Genomic DNA, 26,187 nt, shown 5'->3' on the forward strand with positions numbered 1-26,187 from the left:
GACTTCTTACTTAGTCTACATGCTAGCAAGACACATCAAGTACAAAGGACTAATATGCAAGGTTGAAGTCGGGAACAAGCAAGGACAACATAGGTGTATGAATGCTATCCGCAACTCCACCTACATGAGAAAGAATGGTATAGAAGGGTGAATGATACATTCACCATGTACCTCACACGGTTGCTACAGGGTGGATTACATAAGAGGTTGTCCAAGGAGGCAATGCCATTAGTGGAAAAATATGGATCATAGTTTATCCAATTTCCTACCTTCACATACATAAGAATCTAGGGATTCACCTCCGAACCTTACAAGCTTGCAAGGTTCCGACATGGAGATCCTACCAGTTAATGATCAGGATAAGCACGCATCAGCTCAATCAGCACCACATGAAGATGAAGAACAATCACCAATATCTCCAACCATTCAGCTTGAGGTCCATTTAGGAGATAATGTGGAAGACCTCGGTAATAGAGGAGCAGATGAAGAGATAATTTCCGCCTTGAGAGGAATTGATGAAGATCATCAACTCGAGGATGGAATGGAACTTTCCACAATTCTTGATTGGTTGATGAGCAATATGAAAAGAAGAAAGTTGTAGAAATGCAGCCCATTGAACATATAGATGACTTCTTAGCCCGGATTGGTAAGGCTAAAGAAAAGAAGGCAAAGAAGTTCTCTAAAATTACTAGAGATGATTCAGGATCCCGCACTTTGCAAGTGGCTGTCCCAGCAGTTGACAAGCCTAGAGATGAGATCCCTCCCATGGACTATCAGGTTACAACAATTGATCTTGTACCATCCACAAAGCAACAAGAGTTTCAGGAGCTAAACAATATTCCACCAAGGCTAGTGAGGTACGATTAAACAGAGTTGAAGAGAAGAAGGAGATGTTAGAAATAGAAAATAGGAAACTCAAGAAATACATTGAGGGGTTGAATCCCCTCAGGCGTGAGGATCCTACATTTGTTCCACTCATTGCTATTGCCCAAGGGTCACCTAATGATCATGAGGTAATGAGTACATATCAGGAGGTTGGAAAATGGATAGAAGATATTTCAAAGCAATTAGAGGACTTCCTAGTCCAATTTGTCCATGCCTCCGATAAGACAATGCCGCTAATAAGTAGGATACAATGCTTGGAGGGAGTATGGGAAGAATTTCAACAAGTCCAAGACAAGACTATTCCTCACCTCAAAGTGTTGAAGTGCCTGAGGGGTTGAATCCCCTCAGGCGTGAGGATCCTACATTTGTTCCACTCATTGCTATTGCCCAAGGGTCACCTAATGATCATGAGGTAATGAGGAGTACATATCAGGAGGTTGGAAAATGGATAGAAGATATTTCAAAGCAATTAGAGGACTTCCTAGTCCAATTTGTCCATGCCTCCGATAAGACAATGCCGCTAATAAGTAGGATACAATGCTTGGAGGGAGTATGGGAAGAATTTCAACAAGTCCAAGACAAGACTATTCCTCACCTCAAAGTGTTGAAGTGGATTCCTACATCTACATTAATCTGGGAGGGAGTAATTCAAGAGGGGAATGTTAATGATTTCTATGGATGGTATTGTTCTTTGGCAATGAAGAAATCAATGTTTGATCATGCAAGGGATGAGTACATGGAAATGGAAGGATCAATCTTAGAGATACAATCAAAGATCCTCACTTCAATTGAGGAATTATTGGGACAAGATGTCCACACTTCTAGCAGCTTGAATTTGTAAGGATTGAAAGAGAAAATGAAGTTTGTTTATTTCAAGGGCTAGAGTCTATTAGGAAGAACTAGCTTGATTTGGTCTCCCTTATGATCTTCATCAGCAACTTGCAAAAGCATACGCCAGATTGGGAGAGCCACTTTGAAGCTTGCTCAGATGCCTTGGATGTGATCGAATTGCAACAGGATGGTTTGCCAAGTGTCACAATGGAAGAAATCAATTCAATCATGTCCAGATTCGTTGAATATGCAACCAAAGAGAGGGATGGAGGAAGGAATCTTTGCGAAGACAACTTTCTTGATGACTAGGTGGCATTTCATTGGACCTCATTCCTCGAGCTTTGCGATATGGGTAAGATTCCATTTTTTGTTAGAAAACCTAATCAGGGCTGTGTTGGCATGATATGGGCCCTTGTTTCTTAATGAATCTTGGCCATTCATTTCATTTTGAGACTCTATATAAACCCCTTCTTCATTTGTAAGAGAGATTTTGAGAATTGTCACTTAGATGCTGCCAAAATTGAATTGAATCATTGAACTTGGGTGATTTTTATGAAATTTTGGAGTATTGCGTGGCTCTTTAATCCTCAATTTAGTTTAGAATTTTACTTTAAATATTTTAGTTGAATGAAGAAATTGTTGAATGGATCTATGTGAAATTCGTTTATCCATACCACTAGCTATTTGTTGATTGTAAATTTGCCTTCTTTGGTCAATTGGAATTTGATCTAAGCTTAACTTGTGGTGTTAGTGTTGTGGGTATGAATTTGAACATTATTGATTACCTTAGAAGATTGCACTAAGCTTTGTAGAGTTGTTCATTGTATGACAAAACTAAGCCTAGTAGAATTTCAGAGTCATTCACTATCTCTTCCATTCTGGGATTAGAATAGAATTCCTAAACGCTTTCCTTTTGCATTTTATTTCAAAATCTTTGCTAGAGATAGGATCAAGCGCTCATCTTGCTAAATCATAAGACATTTTAAAACCATGACAAATACACTTCTATTCATGAAAACTTGGTTTGATCAAAACAATTGTGTAAGTTCCTTTGTGCATACAACAAATCACATGAGCCATTGAGATACCCACACGTCAAGACCTGACAATAGGAACCTTGGAGTCGTCTTGGTTGATCATACATTTAGCATCCGAGGTGATTTTGTTCAAGAGGGTAAAATATCTTTGGGTATTTTATTCTGTGTTAGAGGTGTCTAAAAAACACATCAACGAGACTCATTGTCTTCTAGTAGGTACAGGTATAATGAATTGTAATGAACAAGTTCTCCTGATCATGAGATTGTCTTTGAACCACTGTGTTTAGCGAACAATATCATCGCAAACATCTCTGACTTCAATTACTATCTCAACATATTGTCTCACTATAGATATGATCATCAAGTGTCATCACAAATTGAAATTCACACTTTTTCTGCTTGCATATCATTCACATTCAACTCATAACAAGCCCCCACACCAAATCACACATCCGCACTTCCATTTATACAAGATTATACATTGAAATCCTCAACTAGGTAGGCCACAAAGTATACATGAAATACATAAAGTTGGCCACCCAGACCAAAAATACATAATGTGGTCCACTCCAAGAGATAAAGGCGACCCAAAAACATCACAACACATCTTCTTAAGCCGGTTCTAATGAACCACACACATAGACGCTTCCTCCAAAGACGACATCAACCGTAACGTGTAGAACAATGAAGAAACATGTTAACCAGTCGACACAAATGCATCACCCAATGCAAAATACTCAATGCGGATCTACAGACACCACTGTGAGACCCATATCAACATTTTAACTAAACCTCCAATGCATATCCAGACCAAAAAGTATGATCCAAATAATATACACCACCTAAGTCAGCTAGAGACCAACACAACTTCTTTATGGATGGTATGGAAAAGTCGACGCAAACGCATCACCCAATGCAAAATACTCAATGCGGATCTACACACACCACTGTGAGACCCATATCAACATTTTAACTAAACCTCCAATGCATATCCAGACCAAAAAGTATGATCCAAATAATATACACCACCTAAGTCAGCTAGAGACCAACACAACTTCCTTATGGATGGTATGGAAATCACCTCATTGTTTGATTGATGAAGCATTAAGCAACTTTGGATGATGACAACCATCCAACTCCCTCATGCCCTTGACTATGTTTCTTTTCTCATCCTCTAGATGATCATCCTCAATAGAGTTCATGGTTTGTAGAATCTCACACCTTGATGTTTCCATATATTGACCTTCACTTGCCACTGCTTTGTTCGCTTGCACATCCTTAATGGTCTCCTCAACTTCCAATTCAATGCACTCTTCCTTGGGTGCAAGGTCGTCCTCAACTGCAATGTGTTGATCATCAGGGTGGCTTGTGCTATCTTCTTGCAATTCATTTGTTTCACCATCGAATGATGTGGGAATACCTTGTTCTTGTGTTCTTCTATACTTTCAGTTGTAAGGTATGCACTCCAAATTTTTTTTGTGATGCACTCATGTAATGACTCAGGTAATCCATGCTGGCATCTAACTTGGTTGACAACCTCGACATAACAAGCAAGTAAACTCCAAATGAGGTTAGATGTGAATTCTACACCACAAGGTAGGAACATACTTTCTAGGCACAATTCCTCATCAAGGCCCAATTGATTCTCAATCAACCCTCTAAGCCTTCGTGAATTCGTCATTACAATGTGGAGCATTGAAACTATTTGACTCTACGAAGACCTCCTGCTTGGAAATATCCCAAAAGAAGATTTTTCCTTGTAGTGCTAGCTCAACTCTTGACAAATTGCGTGGGTGTAGTTGTGCATGTGGCAGTCTCATGGATTCTACACTTTCTCGGTACTACAAATTCAGACAAACTGCATGGATGTAGTTGTGCATTCAAAGTCAGCCAAAGATGAAAAATATCAAATTGTTGATCACCTTGGTCACGCGAATGATGAAACTATGCATCCATTGAGGAATCTTTTCTTTTTTCTGATTTTTTATTTTTTTGGATTTTTTCAACTTTTTTACCTTTTTTTGGATAGTCTTAAATGTAACTTGAAAGCTCATTTTTGTTCCAGCCCGCAGTTGGCTTGAACATGAACTACTTCTCTTCTTTTGCAAGTATGGTTGACAATCCAATGTTCTCACCACCTTGTGGTAACTTTGTTGAGCGTTCGATGATTCTTGATTGATTCTCTACTTGAATTGGTAGGCTTTGGTGTTTCACAAGTTCAACTATTCGTATGTTCAAGTGTTCGTGTTTGAGCATTAAAATTGTAAGCGCGAAGGAGGGTGAAAAAGGCTTGAGATAACTTCCACAAATATGAATTGATAAGACCTAGAGTTTAGCTGTTCATGTCTAGGCCCTCCTAGCGCCAATTCTATTGATGTGTTTTTTAGGACACCTCAAACACAGAATAAAATACCAAGGTATTCTATCCCCTCTTGAACAAAGAAACCTTATATGCTAAACAATGTGATCAAATAAGATGACTCCAAGGTTTACAATGCGAACAATTGACTTTATGCTTAGGATAGACTCAGTGATGTATGATGTGATATTGCTGGAATCACAAGGGGACTTACGCTTATGAACATTGTTGGAACGTGGAATCTATATTAACTTGAAAGAAATAAAGGACAAAAGGAAATAAGGGTTTAGAAATTTGATCTAATCCTAAGGACAATGACAATGAAGGATAATGCTTTGATAGATGGATTCCATAATCAAGCTTTGCTTTGCCAAGTAGGAACAACTACACAAAACTAATGCAATCTCCAAAGGATAACGAAGGATTTTCATATTATGAACATTCATTCAAACACCCAATACTGGCATGGTTCAAGCAAACATCCACAATTGAACTAGTGCTTAATGAGGTTCAAGGTAACTTTGCACTGTAGCTTACAATCAGCAAACCACAAAAAAATATGAACCAGAATTCCATCACATATCATTACACTTCTCCATTATAATCATTGAACTTTATCTAAATTTGAGAAGTAACAAGAAGCCATGCAACATGTAGAAACAACACAGAAATCCACCATGCTTCAATGAAAATCATGTATTAACTCCAACAAGTCTTGGCAACAACTTTGCTATCTAACAACTGTTAACTATTCACTATTCACTATTAACCTTTACAAATGAGAGAATTGAGCCTTATATAGATTTCTCAATACAATTCAGTGGCTCAGATTGACTTAAGATCAACGACTGAGATTACACAATGAAACCCTAATTAGGGTTAGTTACAACTTACAACTAACTCCATTTGACCAATGAAATAATTACAATGTTTAGGACATGTCTTTCCTTGAATGTGCACCAATAGGAAATGAGGTTATTAATGTGAAACAGTATTTGATGCATTGCCATGTATCTCTTGTTCCACCCTTGGATGAGTAAGGTACATTGAACCTAGACGTGCTGACTTGTCACAACTTGATTGGCTTGATGATGACTAGGATGAAACCTCAGCATGCTTGCACCTTGTAGATTATCGCAGTGTGTTTGTGGTGAAGCAATATCTCCTGATACTCAACATTATCTAGTTGCTCAACGTGATGAAGATGGGGCATATTCTCAGATTGCATCATCTTTGGGTGTTCAAGCATCGAACTTTGATGTAAACCCTATGATGCTTATGCTTGATGTAGACCCTATGTTCATGGTGTTCTTGACCTTGATCCTCCATACTTGAATTCCTTGCTCTGATGTATGGGGGTAGTTTCATGTTGTACCTCAACTGGGATTGCATCATTATACTGACCATTATTCTTGGATTTATTGTCTTCTGTTTTTCCCATTAAACCCTGATCTTGAAGTTCTTGAACATGTCTACCCTTTGTATTGCAATGTCAAAATTGTAAGGTGTTGGTGTTGACCTCCCCTTTGCTTTGAATCTTGATACCTCCATCACCTATGATGTAATGAAATCCTCGAGTGATTTGAACTCCTTAACGTTTAGAACAATCTTCCAAGTATTGGTCGATATCTTTGCAATATCCTTGAACAGTCTACCTCCTGGTAGTCTTTTATTCTTGCTTCATAACCTGAAAGACAACAAATCAAGAAAAATGCAAATGAAACAATCCTTCACATCTTTAAAACATTACTGATTATGCCTTCAAAAATCAACTCAAATCTGGAAATAACAATCTACTAGTGGAATTTGTCCTTGAGATCAGGTCTGATCCTCAAATGTTAACTCAGGTCCACTTCTTGAACTCGCCCAATGTCCAATTTTAGTTCCACATTTTCAGGTTTACTCACTTCATGCCTTGCCTTTGAATCAATTTGAAGAGTTTATCTTCATCTTATAGGCCTCCTTAGCCCTTGGGCGCTGGATTCCCAACACTAAGCCGGCTGGCGTGGTATTGTTTATTAAATTTTTGAATCTGCCCTCTATCTAGACGACCTAAGCCTTTTTCATCTGGGCGGGTTTGAAGGGTTCACATGTACAAAGGAGAGCACATTTTAGTGATATGTTTGCAGAAAGACAAGTCAGCTAGGGTAAATACCTGATTTGTTTTCCCTACTCCCAAGTCAGCTGGAGCTTGATAATTTACCCTTGAATGGGGTATAAATGCTGATCCAGCACTCCATTTCACCTCACAATTCAAATTCAACAAACACGCTCTGATCTGCACTTAAATACAGGTCTGATTTTTGTTGTTTCAAGTCTGAGTTTAAGCTTTAGGTCTGATCTCTCAGTGCCTTGAGGTCTGATTCATCTTCTAAGGCCTGATTTCTATGTTTGAAGGTCTGAATTTCTACCTGACTCGAGTCTGAACTGCATGTTGCAATTTTGATTCATGTGTCTTAGGCTCTTAGCCCTTTCAAGGCTTGAATTGATTGATTTCAGATCTAACCTTATCCTTTCATCTGAGCACATATCAAACTAAGTCTTGCACAGCGCATTTGAGAGGGAAACATGTATTGGTGGGATTTGAAGGTCTGTATGCACAATCAGGTCAGGTTTAGGAGGGTTGTATGCATAAAGAGGGCGGATTTGGAGCATACTCTTGCATTGACACAAAGGTCAGATTTTCATCACCCTCATGCATAAATGCCTGGGGCAGAATTTCACCTTCATCATGCACAACAAGGGCGGAGTTTCACACCATACATGCATAACATGGGCGGTGTAATATCCCTGCTAAATTCTGACATAAATTCCTAATCCTTTTCACTTAGACATTTCATCAAACACTTGACTGTCATAGTTTAATCTGCTGATCTTAGTTTCAGTTTGACTTCAAGTACATTCTAAGACAAATTCTTCATGTAAGATGAGTTACAACAAAGTAGAATATCATAGGAATGATTTGGAATAACAACCACAATGTATTAGGGGCAAATAGGACTTATTATCAGACACATCTACTTGCTGATATTTGATCAAATAATTGGCATACAACCTCAGAATACTGTCCAAAAACTAATTCAATCCTTATTAAGAACCATTACAATATGCTGTCAAAAGACCAATGTATGGACTGATTTACAAAGAACTAAGTCTCAGATTTTTCTGAGGACTAAGGACTGATATAGACTCACACATTTACAACTGAAAACAATGAAATGAGATGCTAGGAAACTGATTTGATGTCGCCCAATTGTAGCGATGAAGAAGCAAGCAATATCCACAAATATAATGGCTCTAATGTGCAAGATCGAACCCAATCATGTGCCGTACCTGCTGCTGTCAATGGAAGGTCTAAGAACCAAGTGAAATCTGCAAACAAGAGTCTCAATTGCTACTCCAAGCTGATCGAACCCTCCTCCAAATGAAGGCGCCTTACTCAACAAGGGGTCGCCAAGCTAACACATGCACTAATAACTCAAATTGAGGGTCTAGAGCCCACGAACCTGCCTCAGATCAGACTCACAATACAATCCAAATAGACACCAAAATGCCTTGCAAATTGTCCAAATGATATCGCCTTCTCCTCCTATTAATTTAGGAATCATCAAATGTCAAAATCGATGCACATAGATGATGGTATGAACAAAATCGTGGGAATGAAGTTCTGCAACTGATACAATGACAGCACTATATACTTCGATTTGCCTTCACAAATAACAATGGAAATTGCCTATTGGCCTCAAGAGAAATCGCTGTCCATTGATATTCAAGGAATGCATTCACCAACATACAAGGCAAACTCCCAAATCTGAAAGTCTGAAGCAACTACCACGATCTGATACGAAAAACTCCTTAAGCTCAATGTGATAAGCTAAATGCTCTCCACTCTCTTCATAACCCTTCAGAGGGTATTTCACCTCCTTAGTTATGTTGATCAAAGGGAGGTATCGTTCCCTAGGATCTTTCTGCGGACAACCTGTGGCTCCACAACTCCAACAAGAGATAACATGAACAACTGATGATTCAACATGTGTTTTCCCTCTTCTATTTATTCATTTCATAACTCATCATAATCACCTTCTAGAAGATAAGGGTAGGTACACTTTATATTATTTAATTATACATGTTATTTTAATGTACCTTTAATTTATTAATTAAATAAAATGCACACGTCTCATGATACGTGTTATCCCCTTATACCATCAAAATATCAAATAATAATGAGAAGTGAAGCCACCAATCACCGCCACGTCGACCCCCTAAACAACTCTTTGGCCTACAAGGGTCTAGTATAGGCCAACCTCGTGAATGTCCACGTGCTAAGGTGAAGGGGACATTACAGGCGGGTTTGGCATATGGTCATGCATTGATTTGATAGAATGGCGGAAATCAGGGGGGTAAACAACATCGTGCACTTGCAATGGTGAACCTCAAGACAAGTCATGCAATATTCCTTTATGAATGGTGGGTTTAGAGGGGTGTTCTAAAATTTTCTACCAACACTTTGCAATTCAACACCTTACAACAACTTTCCTCCTTGAGTGCATAGACAAGGCTCACTTGCACAAGTTTACCTTTATGATTGTTTTTGAAACCTCAGTTTACATTGGCGGAAATAGAGTGTTGGTCTGCACAAAGTTGACTTAGAGCACATTTAGACCCTTTGATTGCATGGACAAGGGCACAAATCAGATGCGTGCTTGCACTAAGGAAAGTTGGATACACAAATTGACAAGATTCAATACTTAAATCCTATAATCACCCTCTTCTTGAGCGCTTTCCATCTCCACTCTTGCTTAATGAATATGGAGCAGGTTTTGAGACCTTGCATGCATATGGATGCTAGGTATGAGCGTACTTAGGAATGGTGTTTGCACAAAGTTTTGCCTTGGTCATATTTTGAATAATGCTATGCAAACATCCTTCCTCAATGCCCTAGGGTGCATTTGAAGGTCAAGTTTGCACAAAAGTTACCAAGTGCAAGGGTGAGCACAAAAGAGGGATTAACTTCCAATGGCGGGTTTGAAGGTCCTCCTTGCATAAACTTGTTCATGCTCAAGGGGGGTCGAGTTTGCCTTAGATGATGCTTGAGCACATGAGAGGGGAGACTTACACAAAGCATGAAGGTGAATCCAACACTAGTGTACACTTTACCCCCCTAAACCATGCATAAACTTGTACATGCTAGGAGGGGGTTGAGTTTTAGCCAAATTTTCATGATTTTCCCTTTTGGGTCCAACGTAATGTAAGTTTGAAATACGACACCCTTGGTGTTGTGCTTTCAATTCTAGGGGAACTAGAAGCAAGTTTGCTACTACTTGCTCAATCATCAACTTCTAACGACATCTTGCATTCTTAGCCACCTGACAACATTTGCAACTTAAGCAACCTTGCAACATGACAACATCGACAACCTAACACATAGCATCTCACACCCTCTCTCACTAACAAAGGCTAACAGCTACGACTACTGCCAAGCTTGAATGACCTAGCTAAGACACCTAAGCTAAGCAAAAAGTGGGGGTCCCCATTTGCAATGGTGCAATGTGTGAAAATGTCACAACAGGGCCAAAGGGGTACAAGGGTGCTGCTTTTTTTTGGGCTTAGAAAGGATGGACTTCTAGGACACCCTATTCTGAATGCTCCTCATGGTCTCTATCATGGTAAATGAATGCATTAAGAATGTTCAATCATGGGAAGTAGGATAGAAGTGGCAAGATTGAGGGGAATAGTTATAGGACACCTCACTAGGTACTCCACCTCATATGGATGGCACGAGCCATATGAGGCTAGGGGAATAGTGTTCCGCCCTTGGGCCTAGGGTAGAGGATCTCTAGAGGACCCTATCGAGTCACCCTACCTTAGTTCTTCTATGGTTGAACCTTCTCAAACTGATTTAAGCAATCTTGTGATTAGATCTATACTTCTAATATATGCTTGATGATTTCTAATTAAAGAGATCTATTTTATGAATTATGATTGTAAATGGTTTCTAACCTGTTTTGCAAGGCTGATCAATCTGGTGAAAGGTATCCTTAACCAGCTCTTGTTCATTTGGAAATTGAGAGTTAGGGCTAAATTAGGGTATTCCCAATGAGGGGACATTACACTATGTTACACTTAACAAAGGGTCGGCTAAAGGGGTTTGTTCTCAATTTTAAATTAGCTTTCGCTCCAAAAATTTCTGAACTTCTTGCAATTTGAACCGAGTTGGCCTTCTCATTGATCTTCACACGTTTGTCTTTGATTTATTTGCAAATCTCACCTTTAGGTTGGCCTCCATCTTTTTACACGTTTGATCATGAAATTGATGTCTCTACATGTTTCATTTTCACACTTTTAACTTGCCTTGAAAGCGGGTCAGCCTCATCCTTACTTCACACGTTTCAACATTATTGCTCCACCTTGAAGTCGGCCTTATTGCATTACACACCTCTTGAGCAGGATTGAGAGGCATTCCTTCACTGCTAAGTGGAAATCATGGTCTGCCTTGCATTCTAGGTTGGGATTTCATTCTCTTCTTGCAATCTAGTGCGGGGTTTTCATATTGTCTTGTAATATGCATGGTGGGGATCTTAGTTGCTCATGTATAACATGTCAAATGCAAGGCGGAAATCTGACTTGCCTATGTATTATGCAGGGTGGAGTTTGGACATGTATTCAAGGGCGGAGTTCCACTGATCTTATGTAATGCAGGGTGGACCTTAAGGGTCATCATGTATAACTTGGCGGAAATTAGCTCATGTATGGCATGGCAGAACTTGAGGGTTTGCATGTATAAAAGTGGCGGACTTTCAACCTCTTCTTGCACTACTATGCAGGATTGAGAGGGCTTTATGCATTGACAAGTGAATCTAAGAGTGTCTCCCCCCATCTTGAACAAAATTTTCCCTCCCTTCAATATTTTAATCAAGCCATCCACATAATGCAACATTTTAGAGTGGAAATGTGACCTTACATTGCATTTTGAAGCAAGGATCTAAAGCAATCCTTCAATTTGGTGCAGACTCAACAATTTTCTCTTCATTTTTAATGAAGCAGTTTGACATTTTGAAGTGAGTTATTCCAATTGGAATTGCAAGAAATCTTATAATTTCCATAAGCACTACTCCAACTCAAAATTTCACAACTTCATTTCTCAACTCCCTCTTGGACTTGACAGAACTCTTCATTGTAAGGTCAAAGGCTGCAAAACCGTTGCCAAACTAAAAATAAACGAAACACTAAGCTAAAAAAAAGCGAAAAGAGGGGTTCCCATTTGCAATGGGGCATGTGCGTTCACAACACAACAGTTAGCTATCTTCTATTTTTCCCCTTGTAAAACAATTCAATTCTCTCTTTGCATGACAGCAATAAATTTTGGATATTTGTCAAAAGATTCTCATGAAAATGTGCTTACTTGTTTCAAAGATGGGAATAACGTGAAGTCTTTAGTCATTTATTACTGCTAGAGCAAATGAAACCCAGCAATACATTTAATAGGCTTAATGTAATCAGTACTATGACATGGAACTCTGTTGGAGTGTAATGCCCCCCAATGGAAATGCCTTAAATATCCAAGTTATGGATCTCAGTTCTTAGTGTAGGGGTTAAGAGAGAGTACCTTAGCCTCTGCTGTGGTTACAACCTGCAGTAACAAAGTCAGAAGATACTACAAATTACATTAAGGAATGATCATACGAGTGACTATACATATAGAATTAGCTATGTATAACATAAAGAGGGATTCTTGTAATATTAACAGAGTAAAAATCATGAATTTTGGTAGTGAGCTATAGTGCAATAATTGGTAGGGTGTCTTGATTAACAGTTCTCCCTAACCAATGTAACCATGTAGGGTGCCTTAGTACAGCAGTTCCCCCTACCCAATGTATCCATGTAGGGTGCCCTTGTACAGCAGTTCCCCCTACCCAATGTATCCATGTAGGGTGGCCTTGTACAGCAGTTCTCCCTCTAGAGATAGTTTTAAGCAGTATCATAGATCAGATTCATAAACATGAATATATTGCCAACCAAATATGTAGAATGTTATCAGCATCAGTCATAAATATGCAAGGTATTAATTCTGTGAATATACAGATATTATCATGCAAAATTTTTTCATCTAATGCATCTACATTTTGCTATATGTAATTCCTGGAATTCACACTAGTTCGGATATATGGCTGAGTATATTTGTAGCAGGTATTAGGCTTTTGTCTTATTACTTACTTTTTCCTTTATTTCCCTCGATTACCTCTTCTATCATGGTGGTAAGACCACCATCAATGGTCACGTCCTTTAGAGGCAGTGACCCCTTTGAAAGGTCGCTGCCTTTCCTTCATTGCTTTTCTCAACCACGGCAACCCAGGCTGTGCACTCCAATCAATGCTCCAATGATCAATACTGGAATAATCAGCATGCTCCAATGATCAATACTGGAAAAATCAGCATATATGCTCCATCTAAAACCCCTTTGCTCCATTTAATCCCCCTTTGCTGGAATGATGTCAAACCCTATCTTATACTGTGCTGATCAAAGGGATTGGTTGTGTTCAAAGGAACATGTCTTATGCCTTTTCCCAAATTGCATCTCTTACCATATGCAAATTGTGCCATTTAATAACAAACCAATTTGTTATTCAAATCGTGTCTTTTCATAATGAACGGTTTTCTTGTAATTGCTGTTGTTCTTACAGTAATGACTAGTCATCTCATTTTAACGGTATTATGAATATATATGAAATTAAGTATGACTGTGATGCATATTGCAGTCTATATTAATATTACTATTAAATTCTCCATAAGAACATTATCAGACTTCATTTATTAAACATACATATTAAGCACATCCTCATGCATACCACCAAGAACAAGGATGTTACTTCCTGTAACTTAATAACAGTTCTGATCTGATCTGATCTGATTGATGGTGATGTCACTAATTGTTTTTGATTTCTTTCCTTTATATCTCTCAGTTTGAGGGAGATGTCACACTTCTTCATCATATATGCCCTTTGGCAAGAGACACACCCTTTCATCATTAGCACCTTTTGAAAGAGTGCAACTCTTAATTATTTCTGCCATTTGAAAGGGACTCGACCTTTCACAATCAAGTCTGCACTTTTATTCAAATCAGATCTGCACCTCTGATTCCCAAATTATCCCCCCCTTCAAATGAGTTCTCATCTCCCTTTTATACCTCATATTTGGGAGAGTCACAACTTATCATTTCATGCCTTTTGACCATTTGTTAACTTGATTAAATTTTAATTACATTTATTTATATTCTTTTATATTATAATTTTATTTTAATTTTTTATTCTTTTATTTTTTTATAATTTTATTATTATCATTTAATATTAAATTCTATTCCAGAGTGGGGACATTACATGGAGTAATGTACCTGGCCTTTCAATATATTTGATTCTTCCTTGTAATTTGTTACACCAGTTTTCAATTTATGCATCAGTTCTGGAACTTACTATTGAAAGATATAAATCAACTCTTTTACATCTTTCTACTTTTAAATGGATGTGAAATCATTATGGCTGGCTCTTTCCATAAGATATTTCAAAACACAATTGCCGCATGTTTTACAATGGTTTATTTCTATATGATTCAACTCCTGGTTATATGAATTTGTGATTGCAGGAATTCTATGTGGATTTTGTTGCTGTTGATCCCTATCATTTCACACTAATCACCTGGTTATATGAAATTGTGACTGCAGGAATTCTATGCATATTTTGTTGCTGTTGATCCCTATCATTCCACACTAATCACCTGGGCGTATGAATTTGTGACTGCAGGAATTCTATGCCGATTTTGTTGCTGTTGATCCCTATCATTTCTCACTAAATTTGCCATCAAACTATGTCTATATGTTGCAACCAGTCTCAGATCCCCAGAACAGTCAGCGCTTCTGTGACCGTGTGGTTGATGGCATAGCTGCAGTTTTCTTGGCACTTAAACGGCGGCCTGTTGTTCGATATCAAAGTAGCTCAGACATAGCAAGAAGGATTGCACAGGAAATTGCAGTAAGCAGCTTCTCAAGGCCAAGCACTAGTTTATTTTGGTATTAAATTGAGTTCAGTTTTTGTAAGGAGCCTTTCACTATTTCGAGTCATTTAAAATTTTGATTTTTAGATTTTAGGCCATTCAATGTCAGATTTTTTATGCTATTGTTAATTTCTACAGAGGCTCATGTATGAAGAGGAAAGTGGCCTCTTTGATTTCAGACGCTCAGAAGTTGCTCCCCTGCTTTTAGTGCTTGATAGACGAGATGATCCTGTGACACCTTTACTGAATCAGTGGACCTATCAGGCACTGCCTCAGACAATTGCAAATTTGTAATTTAGTTTATTTATAATAGAGTGGTAATTCTTGTGCTGGTCATTTGACTCCATAATTTGGTAGCAGGATTCTTTGCTAATGCAATTTTTCATATCTGTTTTCAGGCAATGGTACATGAACTTTTGGGGATTAAAGACAATAAAGTGGATTTAAGAAATGTCCCTAAAGTTCCAAAAGATCAGCAGGTTTTTATTTTTTTAATTTTTTAAATTGTCAACTTTCTTTTACCTTGATGGACTACATATGTTTTCTTGTAGCATTCCTAAAATTTCACTTCATATTCACTGGAATAGGAGGTTGTGTTATCATCAGAACAAGATGCTTTCTTTAAGGCCAACATGTATGAGAATTTTGGTGATCTTGGAATGAACATTAAACGAATGGTGGATGAATTTCAGCAGAAGGCAAAGAGTAATCAGAACATTCAGACCTTAGGTATGCCTTCAACTAAGGATATATTTTCTTTAATTTGGCATATAATGAATTGGTGTCTCATTTAATTTTGTGATGTGTTTCCATGGAAGTAGTTTAGTGGATATGATACGTGTATCCTTAATACAAATGCAATGGAATGAATGATAAAATTGACTGTCTTCTTATGCAGAGGACATGGCCAAATTTGTTGATAACTATCCTGAGTACAGGAAGATGCATGGAAATGTTTCAAAGCATGTCACAATGGTTACTGAAATGAGCAAGATTGTTGATGAACGGAAATTAATGTCTTTATCACACACAGAACAGGACTTAGCATGTAATGCAGGGCAGGTGGCAGCTGTTGAGGTAATGTCCATGTCGTTTTTGAACTATAGGTTGACATTTTGGTGTCTATACAACTGTTGGGTTTCATGGCTCATGCATCTTCCTTTCTTCAAAGAATTTTTTTCCTTTGGTAATAAAGATTCTGTATTATTGTTGCTCAAGAACATATGAAACACCATTGTGACAGAATGTGCATGATAATAAGATTTAGAACATCTGTACGATTTATTTCTTTGGTGATAAACAAATTGTTCTGCATTGTTGTTACTCAAGGATACATGCATGATTCTGTCTAAATTCTTAAAATAACTAGAATTCAGATTATCTATTATTAACAGTTGATATGTAATCAAGTTCCAAAGTTCCATTTCCATGAAAAGTTACCTCCAAAATGTCTCAGTCTCTATAGTGTCTGTGTGTTGAGGTGAGTTTGTAAATTTTCTTTTTTCTTTTCTATGTCAATGTATTTTTGCCTTATTTATAAACAAAATCTCAAATTTCAATGTCATATTTGAGAATCTGCATGTGATGACCCGCAGTTGCTGGTCTAGGATTCCTGAGTGAACTATAGTGATTGTGACATACCTAGGGTTTGCACAGGTATGCCAAATAATAGATATCTGAATTAATCAAGTTTCCACTATGAACACTGAACAGCAATGAAGACCAGATGTTGTATGGCTGCTGTGTACTCCAGATACCACTATAATAACCTTAACAATGAATTGCAAACTTCCCAATTTCCAAGCTATCTCTGTTCATGATTAATCATAGCGAACAAGATATGAATCTGATTGAAAAATTGCAACTGATAAATGTTTATAATAGTTGAAATCAATACAAACTTAGAGAGGAAAATGATGTTTACAATTTACTACAACTCTCAATAATTAGGAGTACATATCTGATTGGTAGAGCCAAATCTAATTCAGTACAAACTGAACAGAAGCTTTAGTTCAGCCAGGTTCCATCAGGGACTAATAGCTACAGTACTATGTTGTTCAAAACTAGGCACTTTGCTGAACTAAAGGAGGTCTGGAGATTGACTTGCTGCCTAGTGAATGCAGATCTGGAAGAAGTGGGGGACAAATCTGGACTGATGCGTGGCCTGGAGAGGGTAGTCTCAAAGTATGGCAAATTCCCTTCTTTGATATAATTCACCCCTGCGCAGACCTGTAGGATGCAATGTCAGCTTATGCGCGATACAAATTCCAGAATTAGAATTTGCTCTCAAATTCAGGGAAGAGTTTGCATCCTAACTTGAATAAGGGTTTTGGGGTTTTCGTCCCAAAACTCGCTTCAAAATCTTGAATTTGAAGGCAGTTGAAAGTCAAAACTAATGATGATCAAAATGGAGTCTGGTTTCCTCCTCTATACCTCCCTAGAATTGGTGCATAGGAACCAAGAGTTGGCGCCAAAATTTGAAATTCAAATATTTAAATTTGTTATTTTATTAATAAATAGTATATTTAATATTTAATATATATCATATAGCTATAGTTTGAAAAAAACAACTTTTGTTATAATTATAATAACATTTTTTGGGTCTCCTGGGCAGAGGGGACAAGACAGTCCTCCCTGCTCAGATTTTGCTTGCCCTCAAGCAAAAACAACTCCAGAAGTGCGATCCATTTCATGCCAAAGGCACCTATTGATCTTGGGCACTGCACTATGATACTTACCTCAAACATATTGTCAGCTTCTGCTGCTACTTGCGGCACATCATCTGAGAATAAAGGAAAAATCATAGCAGACACAGCTTGATCACTCTTGAGACTGCTCTTGAGTTTTCTTGATGCTGATTTCATCCCTTGTTGCCAGATATTGAATAAACCATTTTCAATATCCTCCCTTGTTCTATCACCATAAAATTTGAAAGTGAATCTAGTTCTGTGTACCTCCCTTGATGTACCAATCTACCTGTTTGCACGACTGTACCAAAATAGGCAATGAAGCTAGAGGCAATGAACCCAAGATTTGACTGATATCGAATGATATTTCCACAAACCCCTTAATAAAATGTGGGCTATGTATTGCCATGTAAATTCTGCTGCATGCTGGACCATAACTCCTTACAAGTTCCTTGGCTTTACTCGGGGCTATATCCAGCGCTTCAAAACTTGGTATAATGATCTGGGGGTCCCTCAGAAGCTTCAATTGAGCAACCAGATTTTTAAAGTCTCTATGACTGTACTCATTGTTCTGCTAAGCTCCTCGATTGAATGGCTTATGCCTTCTAGGAAATTTGTGATTGTCACCATGTGATCTTTTATCTATATAGTCCCAGTGGTTAGGGGCTCTCCTTCATTGCTTGGGGTAACACACCCGGCTTGACTTTTGTTGAAAGAAGTGATAGGAGAATAATATATCTTTAAAAGGTGGGAACTTCTTTGCAGGTGATACTAGTTGTAGCCTTGTAGGAACTAGGAAGGCATGGTCTTCTAGTGCTGAGTTGACTTGCATTATTTTCGATCCTAGAAGAGTGTCTCTTCTTTGTTGTTATGTCTTAGGCATGGTATGCTATTTGTTAACAAACTTCAAATTTGTTTTTATGAAATTGACATGCAAATTTGTTGATTTCTGCACTTACATTGAACCTTATAGCGAAGTACAATTCTCTTGCAATTAATCAATCAAAAAGAAATTTTTAATGAAGAGTAAAAGATAAAATCGTTTCCTAATGTTTTTAATGAAATGTACTGTAGGATGTCTTTTGGAAAGTTGAGCAACCATTTGACTGTAGTATATAAAAGTACGTGTTTCCACATTAGTTACTACATATGTAAAAATGTAGTCCAAATAAAATGGAATGCTTCAAATTTGTCAGCAGGATATAAGATTTCTACTTGAGGAGATATAATGTGACAATGAGAAATGCCTCTTATTAATTATCAGGTAGGAAGGCTATTAATACAAGACAATGTAATGAAGCAATGTAAGAGCCCCACCTAATTGCCTTGTGTTGGAGTTCATTTCATTAAAATAAAATATATTAAATTAAATTTTAATACCCACTAGTAATTATAAAAGGTTAATGTAAGAGTGGAGAGTTACAGACATTACAATAGACAAGGAGTTTCAATAACCATGAAAAGATGTTCACATAAGAAACGAGGAAATTATTTTAAAATCGGCTTGTAGAAGTTTTTCCCATTAATCTTTTTAACTTTAACTGGATTTTCCAGCATTGGTACGCATACAGATGAATTTCAGTTGATGCTTGCTGTATACCTTATGAGACTCAGAGTAGAGTTCCAGCTTCTATCATGTTCTGGTCTCTGAAGCTAAATTTGTTAGCAAAAGATCTGTGGAAATATCCCCCCCTCAAGAATATGATGTATGTGTTTGTTCTTTTGTTTCGTGTGTTTTGCAGCTTTTTGGAAATAAATGACATAAATCTTAATTTGTTATGCTGTTTATCATGCAGGCAGTTATGAATCATTTGAATGATGAAAATGTTTCAGATCTGGATCGTTTACATCTGGTAATGTTGTATGCATTGCGGTATGAGAAGGAGAGTCCAATTCAACTGGAACAGCTGGTGCACAAATTATCGCTGAGACCAACCAGATACAAGCCTGGGGTAAGCTATCTGGATAATTCCTTGTAACTCTAGGAATGGAAGCCATGAGAGTAATGATCAATTTTGCTGCTTATTGTGTGCAGATTGTGTACTTATATCCTTCCATCCTGCTTTTGCAGCTTGTTCATTTTTTGTTAAAACAGGCTGGTGTTGAGAAGAGAACTGGTGATTTATATGGGAATAGAGATTTTTTTAACAGAGCTCGCAACATGGCTCGTGGGCTAAAGGTTTAATTTGTACGCATTTAGCAGTGATAATATTTGGTTATTTTCTTTGTGGAAAATCATCTGAATGCCATGGAGTTCCCATTGCATTTGATCTTCCAACTATGAATTTTGATGGGCTTTGATAGCTTTAATGCTTGACTTTGTTTTGTTCAAAGTTATGAGATCTGAAATCCTTTTGATCTCACAAATATTCTTGTGTGTTTCTTGTGAAAGGGTGTTGAAAATGTCTATACCCAGCACCAACCACTCCTGTATAACACAATTGAAAGTATAGTAAAGGGACGTCTGAGAGATATTGATTATCCATTCATTGGGAATCATTTTCAACAAGGCAGGTTTGTGATTTTTTCAACTGCGAAGTGGAGCAGACATACGACCGTCTTAAAGTAGATAATGAGTTTTTGGGAACTGCTATGTATATCTCATTCTCACAATGCATATTGATCATTAAAATGTAGCTATAACTTGATGCAGGCCACAGGAAGTTATCATCTTTATTGTTGGGGGAACAACATATGAGGAAGCACGAACGGTAGCTTTACAAAATGCAGCTAACACAGGAACTCGCATTATCCTTGGAGGTTCAGATATACTTAATTCAAAAAAGTAAGTGAAGCGAATTCTTCTATCTTGACATATTACTGTCTGAAAATTTGATCTTAATCATCTTGAGTTTGAGATTGCAGATTCCTGAAGGATCTTGAAGAAGCACATCGGGTAGCTCAAACAAGTGTCATTTGATATTAGAAGAATTATAATGAAAATGGTTTTGTATCAGTGAAATGATTAAATTCTTTTGAGTGAACTCTATTGGCTCATCTGCCTTTGTATTTTTAAGACTTGGGACGTCCATGCGAAGAAAAGTGGATTTAAAACTCAACATGTCAATATCTCATGAGCCATAATTTAGATTTAGGTGTCAAAATAAAGATGCGAGTAAGAAACATGAATGCTAGAATTCATCTCATGCCTGATTGTTCATCCTTGTATGGCTGGATCATAATGGGAGCTCAGGGAAATGCACATAACATAGAAAGAAGCTAAAGAAGTGTGATTGATTGTTAGATTGGTCATTCAAAATTAACATGTAATGAAGAGCAGAAAGATTGCTTATTGTTCTTTTGAGTCGAGTAGCTTCTTTTGCCTGCCTCAAGATCCTCTCTCAAAGTATTGAATGCAAAATCAGGAAATTTGTAAATTGTTTTACAATGATAACAGGTATGACTTTGGAGAGTGCTTATCTCTCCATGTATTTTTGAATGCATGTTGATGTTGCTGTGCATCCAGAGACTGGTACTTAGCTCTATTTCTTATATATAACGAAATTGCAAATATTAATGTAATATATTAGAATAAGGGATGATGCTATTATAACAATTTATATGTTAAATTCCATGAAGTCTTTGAGATGTGGATAAAAGGCGACGGGGGGACGCCTTTTTTTGGATGGATATTTTTCAGGCCATTTTAGGGGATGATAGGAACAACAAAGGGGACAATTATATATAAAAAAGAGATACATATGGATTTTAAATCACAACATTAGAGCTGAATTGAGAGTTCACGTGAAAGTCTTTAACAAATTTACTAATGTCAATTTAAAAATTAATTCTTTTTATAATTCATTGTGACTATTCATATGATATAAAATCATAATATGCTCAAATGTTGCAAGTTTGAACCTCAAAATGACAAAAACATAGAATGATGTTGCCTTTAATTGACATTTTGTCAAATTTACATCAAAATTAGAGTTTGAATTTTAGCCATCACCATTATGAGGGGTTGTTTCATGCAATGGAACTCAGATCAATCCCTCCTATGCCTCATCAATTTGGGTGGTGTTATGGGATCAACATCTTACCATAAGTTGGAGTTAGTTGACAAATGTGAAGTTGCAAAGCACTATGTATGCCCACTAACTTCTTTGCTTGTATATAGTTAAGCGTTATTTTCTTTAAAATTGTACGTGGACAATTTTTCTTTGCAATTGAGAATTGACAACTTGTGATAGGTTGTGAATGACAAGCATCTTCCACTTCTGGGTATTCTTGTCATGTCATCTCTATCACCTGATAGGATCAATTTGAACTAATGTGACTCTATCTATCTTAATTATGTCAAAGGCATGTTATACTCATGTATGAATGCAAAAACACTCGTCAACAAAAACTAGAAGCATTTAATTTGGTGTGTTTGTGACACCTACATATATGAAAAGCAAGAAAAAAGTTATTTTATTATTATTATTTTTAATTTAATTTAATTTATTTTTAATTGATCACTCAATTTTTCTATCTCCATGTTGCAATTAGCTAACCTCATAATTATCTTAATATAATATTATTAGTTATGGATGTTTGAAAGTGTCCCTACATAAAGTCCACTTTTTTTTTTCTCAAGAACAAGGATACAAAATAATATAAAATAAAATATAATAAAAATATTTTGGTAATAAAAATAATAATAATATATTAAAATAGACTAATATAATCTTATTATAATAAGATAATTTAATATTAATAACAATATCATAATATAATAATAATAATTTACAATATAATAATATAATAAAATTGTAATAGAATAATAACAATTATGATTATCTTTTAGCATACTTTTCCCATATTCCTCTAAAGATAGGTATGCTAGTCTTTAGTTTGCTAAATGTTATATTGTGAAGATTAATAGGGCAAGCCATTATAGTAGTACTCCTAACTTGATTACATTTTTTGAAGGTCTTTATTAACTCCTTTTCCACCTCTTTATCATTACAAGGAGGCAAGCTCCAAGCCTTTGGTGCATGCCATTTGGGATTTAAACCAAAGACTACCATATAAAGCAAGGTGTTTTTAGTGTTTTGTCGTTACATCACAATAGACTTGATATGTTGCTCATATAATTTCAAATTCGGATTTTTTTAACAAATTGCTTGCTTAATTTGTCTAATTATGTTGTCAAATGTTTCATTAATCTTTTCAAGGCTAAGATAGTTTGTATTGACATATTGAATGCCATTTACAACAGGGAAGATGAAAGAGCAAACATGCAAATAAAAAATTAAAAAAAAGAAAAGTAAGAAAATTAGAATAAGAAATTAAATAATAAAAATTAGCAATTTCTTATTGTGGACCACTTGGCATCAACAATGATCTTTTGTTTGATACTTTCTCTTTAAATAGTTTTTTCATGAGGTCATTCAATCCACTCTAAATTAACATCATCAATTGTAAAGTCTCTTGGCCTCAACTATTCTCTCTAATAAAGTAAAATAATTGATGTACCTATTTGCAAAAGTTTTGAAAAGATCAAGTGATGTGTGGTGGTTGCAAATGAACATTTGAATATCTCTAACTTATACCACCACTTGTTGCACCTAATATGTCTTTGCCATGTTTTTTAATGCTTGAACACAATGGGCTCAAAAAATGTGCTTGTTAGCAACCACCACCATCACGACAATTAAATTACATGCATGTTAATATAGGTTTTTTTATTTTTAGTTATTTATTTTTTCTCCACATTATTTAAGCTTGTTTAGGTTTATTAGACTTGCTCGGCATGAGGACATGATGAAATACATCAGCTACATGTGTCTCTCCTACACGTGGGTAGTTGAGTTACAAAACCTCTCTTGACTTGTTGTGCCACCTTTCCTGACCACTATTTGTCTTTACCTAAGTAGGTTATGAGGTAGTTGAGTTACACACCCTTTTTTGGCTTTTTGTTCCACCACTTATAATTTCTCAAATTCTCAAATTCTCTTGCATTGTATCTATTTTTCTTTTGTTAGATTCTACCTCCAATATGTTATTTTGATCTTCGACCATCTGTTAGTTGCAGTTGCATGTGATCTACGACCAACATCAGATTCTAGTTTGATTCTCGCTTCTCATGGAATCTAATAGTGTCAAATTGATAACCACTTGTACAACAGTTGAGGCCCCAACTTCTTCAATGATCTCTCTCAAAATGTGAAATTTGAAGTCCACATTCTCACACTTACCAAAATATCAATAGCTATGAGAAAATAAGAGTCAGTTGAACATGCAAATATGATATTCATGAGTGGTCAATGTCTAACATTGGTCCACTCATCTACGACAATAGAGCAATCTATCCTAATCCAAGTATGTCTTCCATATCACTTAACTCACCTTAGAGTAATCTTTGCCAATAGGGTATTGTATAGTTTATGTTCTTCAGGAGGAAGGGATCAATAGAAACTACATATTTGAACATTGTTTGAAGTAAGAAGAATCTACACCATGAAATGAGATGGCATGGGCATAGAAAAATTTGGTAATGAAAGAATCTACCACATCCCATGCTTGCATATAAACATACCTGCAGGTGTCCCCACCTTTTTGCCAACACTAATATTCTCTTTTCTATTGTAGAAGCATCACCACTACCACTACCAAAAATGGAGGGCATATGCACAACTAATTGTTTAGATTGTGTTAGCATTAGCAAAGGCTTTTCTTTTGCCTCCATATGCAATCTATAGATCTCTACTTTCTCACCCTCTTTTATATATGAACACACCTTAACCCATTGAAGATATGAGAATATATTTTGATGTATTTATCTCTAAAACTTGTTTTGCAAATGTGACACAATCACATTCCATTGCCTATTTTCTTTTTCTATTTTGTCTAGGGTTATCACAAATTGGAGAAGAGGTCTCTTGGAATCAAAAGGGGCCTTTGTAGAAAGTTTTAAATGGTAGAAGGGCACCCAAATAATATAATTGATGTTCTTTTCTACCCACAATATTTTCACACCTTGATGAACCCCCAATTGGGTTGAAACTTCAACCTTTTTTCCTTCCATTTCATATTCACTACTCTCATTGTTGTTGTTTACGAAGTTTTGTGAAACAATAAGTCAAGTACACCTAAAAAAATAAATTAAAATAATATATTTATTTTTTAAAATTTTGCCAAAAAAAAGAAACAAATGGAGGAATCACTTACCTTTTTTCAAATCTCTTGCTATTTCACTTATCTTGCTATTACACTTCTCATTGCTCACTAATGTTGATTTCTCCTACAACACCTTGAAACCTTGCTTAATATGTTTGTTTTTTATCCAACTTGATTGCAATTTTTTTGCTATATAAAATGAGCTAGAATGAACTAGAATAAAAAAATAATAATTTTATTTCAGACATTCAAAAAATGCTCATGTTGCTATAAAGATGGTTAGTGGGTGTTTGAGATGTCCTGAGCCATGGATGTTTGAGATGTCTTCAGCCATCTTAAGAATGTTTGACCATCCCGTAAATCTCCTCCCATATTGAGAACACTTGCAGGAGAGTTAGGGAAAAATTTAAAATTTGGGGAAGGTTCAAATGTATTTAAAAGACATCCTTGCATCCCCATATTGAGTACAACAAAAAAAAAATCCTTGGAATATGCTCTTAGAAAATATAATTTCTTTTCCATTTAAAAAAAAGGATAATGAATAAATCCTAAAAGAACCATTCATTAAGAAAATAATTCTTGTGCAATATATGCTGCAATGAAAATAATTCTTTATACCATTTTGTTGCTATAAAGATGGTTAGGGGATGTTTGGGATGTCCCCAACCATCTCAACAATGTTTGACCATTCCTTAATGTTCTGCTATCTTGGAAATGCTTGTAGGGGAGTTAGGAAAAATTTTAAAATTTGGGGAAGGTTCAAAGACATTTAAAAGGCATCATTACATCTCCATAATGAGTACTATTGGTGTTTTCCAGATGTGCACCCTATAAAATCTAAAGATTTGCCATTACTTATTATTGGTTTTAAATGGTAGTTTGGGTAACGAACAAGGCTTAACCCAAAGGTTAACACCTTCTACACTTTAGGCTTTACCAGACCTAAGGGAGTATCCCTTATCACAATTGCTATATCTTTTAGCAACAACAGGCAGATATGTTCTCTTTTATGCAATCAAGATATGTAGGATTATCTCAAACTAGCAATGTTCTTGATTATCTTACTTCTTAGATTAGATAACATGCAAATCTTAAACCAACAAAACAAAGAACAAAATTGTAGATAAAATGATTTGAATGATTCATCTTTGAAACTCCGATTGTTGAGATTAAGGTGCCTCAACCTTGGGAGTCCCAAGTGGATATTTAATTAACTATTTAATTGGTCCTGTATGCT

At 36.4% G+C, this 26,187-nt stretch overlaps 1 protein-coding gene across 3 annotated transcripts in view; it reads left to right on the forward strand.

Moving 5' to 3' along the window:
- The window catches only part of LOC131034719 (vacuolar protein sorting-associated protein 45 homolog), a 65,368-nt gene extending 44,221 nt beyond the window's left edge, over nucleotides 1–21,147 (forward strand). For 2 of the 3 annotated variants that reach the window (XM_057966288.2, XM_057966289.2), the window contains exons 5-14: nucleotides 14,907–15,134; nucleotides 15,295–15,420; nucleotides 15,555–15,635; nucleotides 15,744–15,885; nucleotides 16,055–16,233; nucleotides 19,640–19,795; nucleotides 19,915–20,022; nucleotides 20,236–20,357; nucleotides 20,497–20,628; nucleotides 20,709–21,147. In XM_057966288.2, the coding sequence (XP_057822271.1) occupies nucleotides 14,907–15,134; nucleotides 15,295–15,420; nucleotides 15,555–15,635; nucleotides 15,744–15,885; nucleotides 16,055–16,233; nucleotides 19,640–19,795; nucleotides 19,915–20,022; nucleotides 20,236–20,357; nucleotides 20,497–20,628; nucleotides 20,709–20,763 (1,329 nt within the window). In that variant the 3' untranslated portion in view covers nucleotides 20,764–21,147. The remainder of the gene's footprint in view (nucleotides 1–14,906; nucleotides 15,135–15,294; nucleotides 15,421–15,554; nucleotides 15,636–15,743; nucleotides 15,886–16,054; nucleotides 16,234–19,639; nucleotides 19,796–19,914; nucleotides 20,023–20,235; nucleotides 20,358–20,496; nucleotides 20,629–20,708) is intronic. The other variant, XR_009103827.2, reaches the window with a different exon arrangement.
- The last annotated feature ends 5,040 nt before the right edge of the window (nucleotides 21,148–26,187 follow it).

The sequence above is a fragment of the Cryptomeria japonica genome, chromosome 5 (assembly GCF_030272615.1).
Source record: "Cryptomeria japonica chromosome 5, Sugi_1.0, whole genome shotgun sequence".
NCBI classification, from domain to species: Eukaryota; Viridiplantae; Streptophyta; class Pinopsida; order Cupressales; family Cupressaceae; genus Cryptomeria; species Cryptomeria japonica.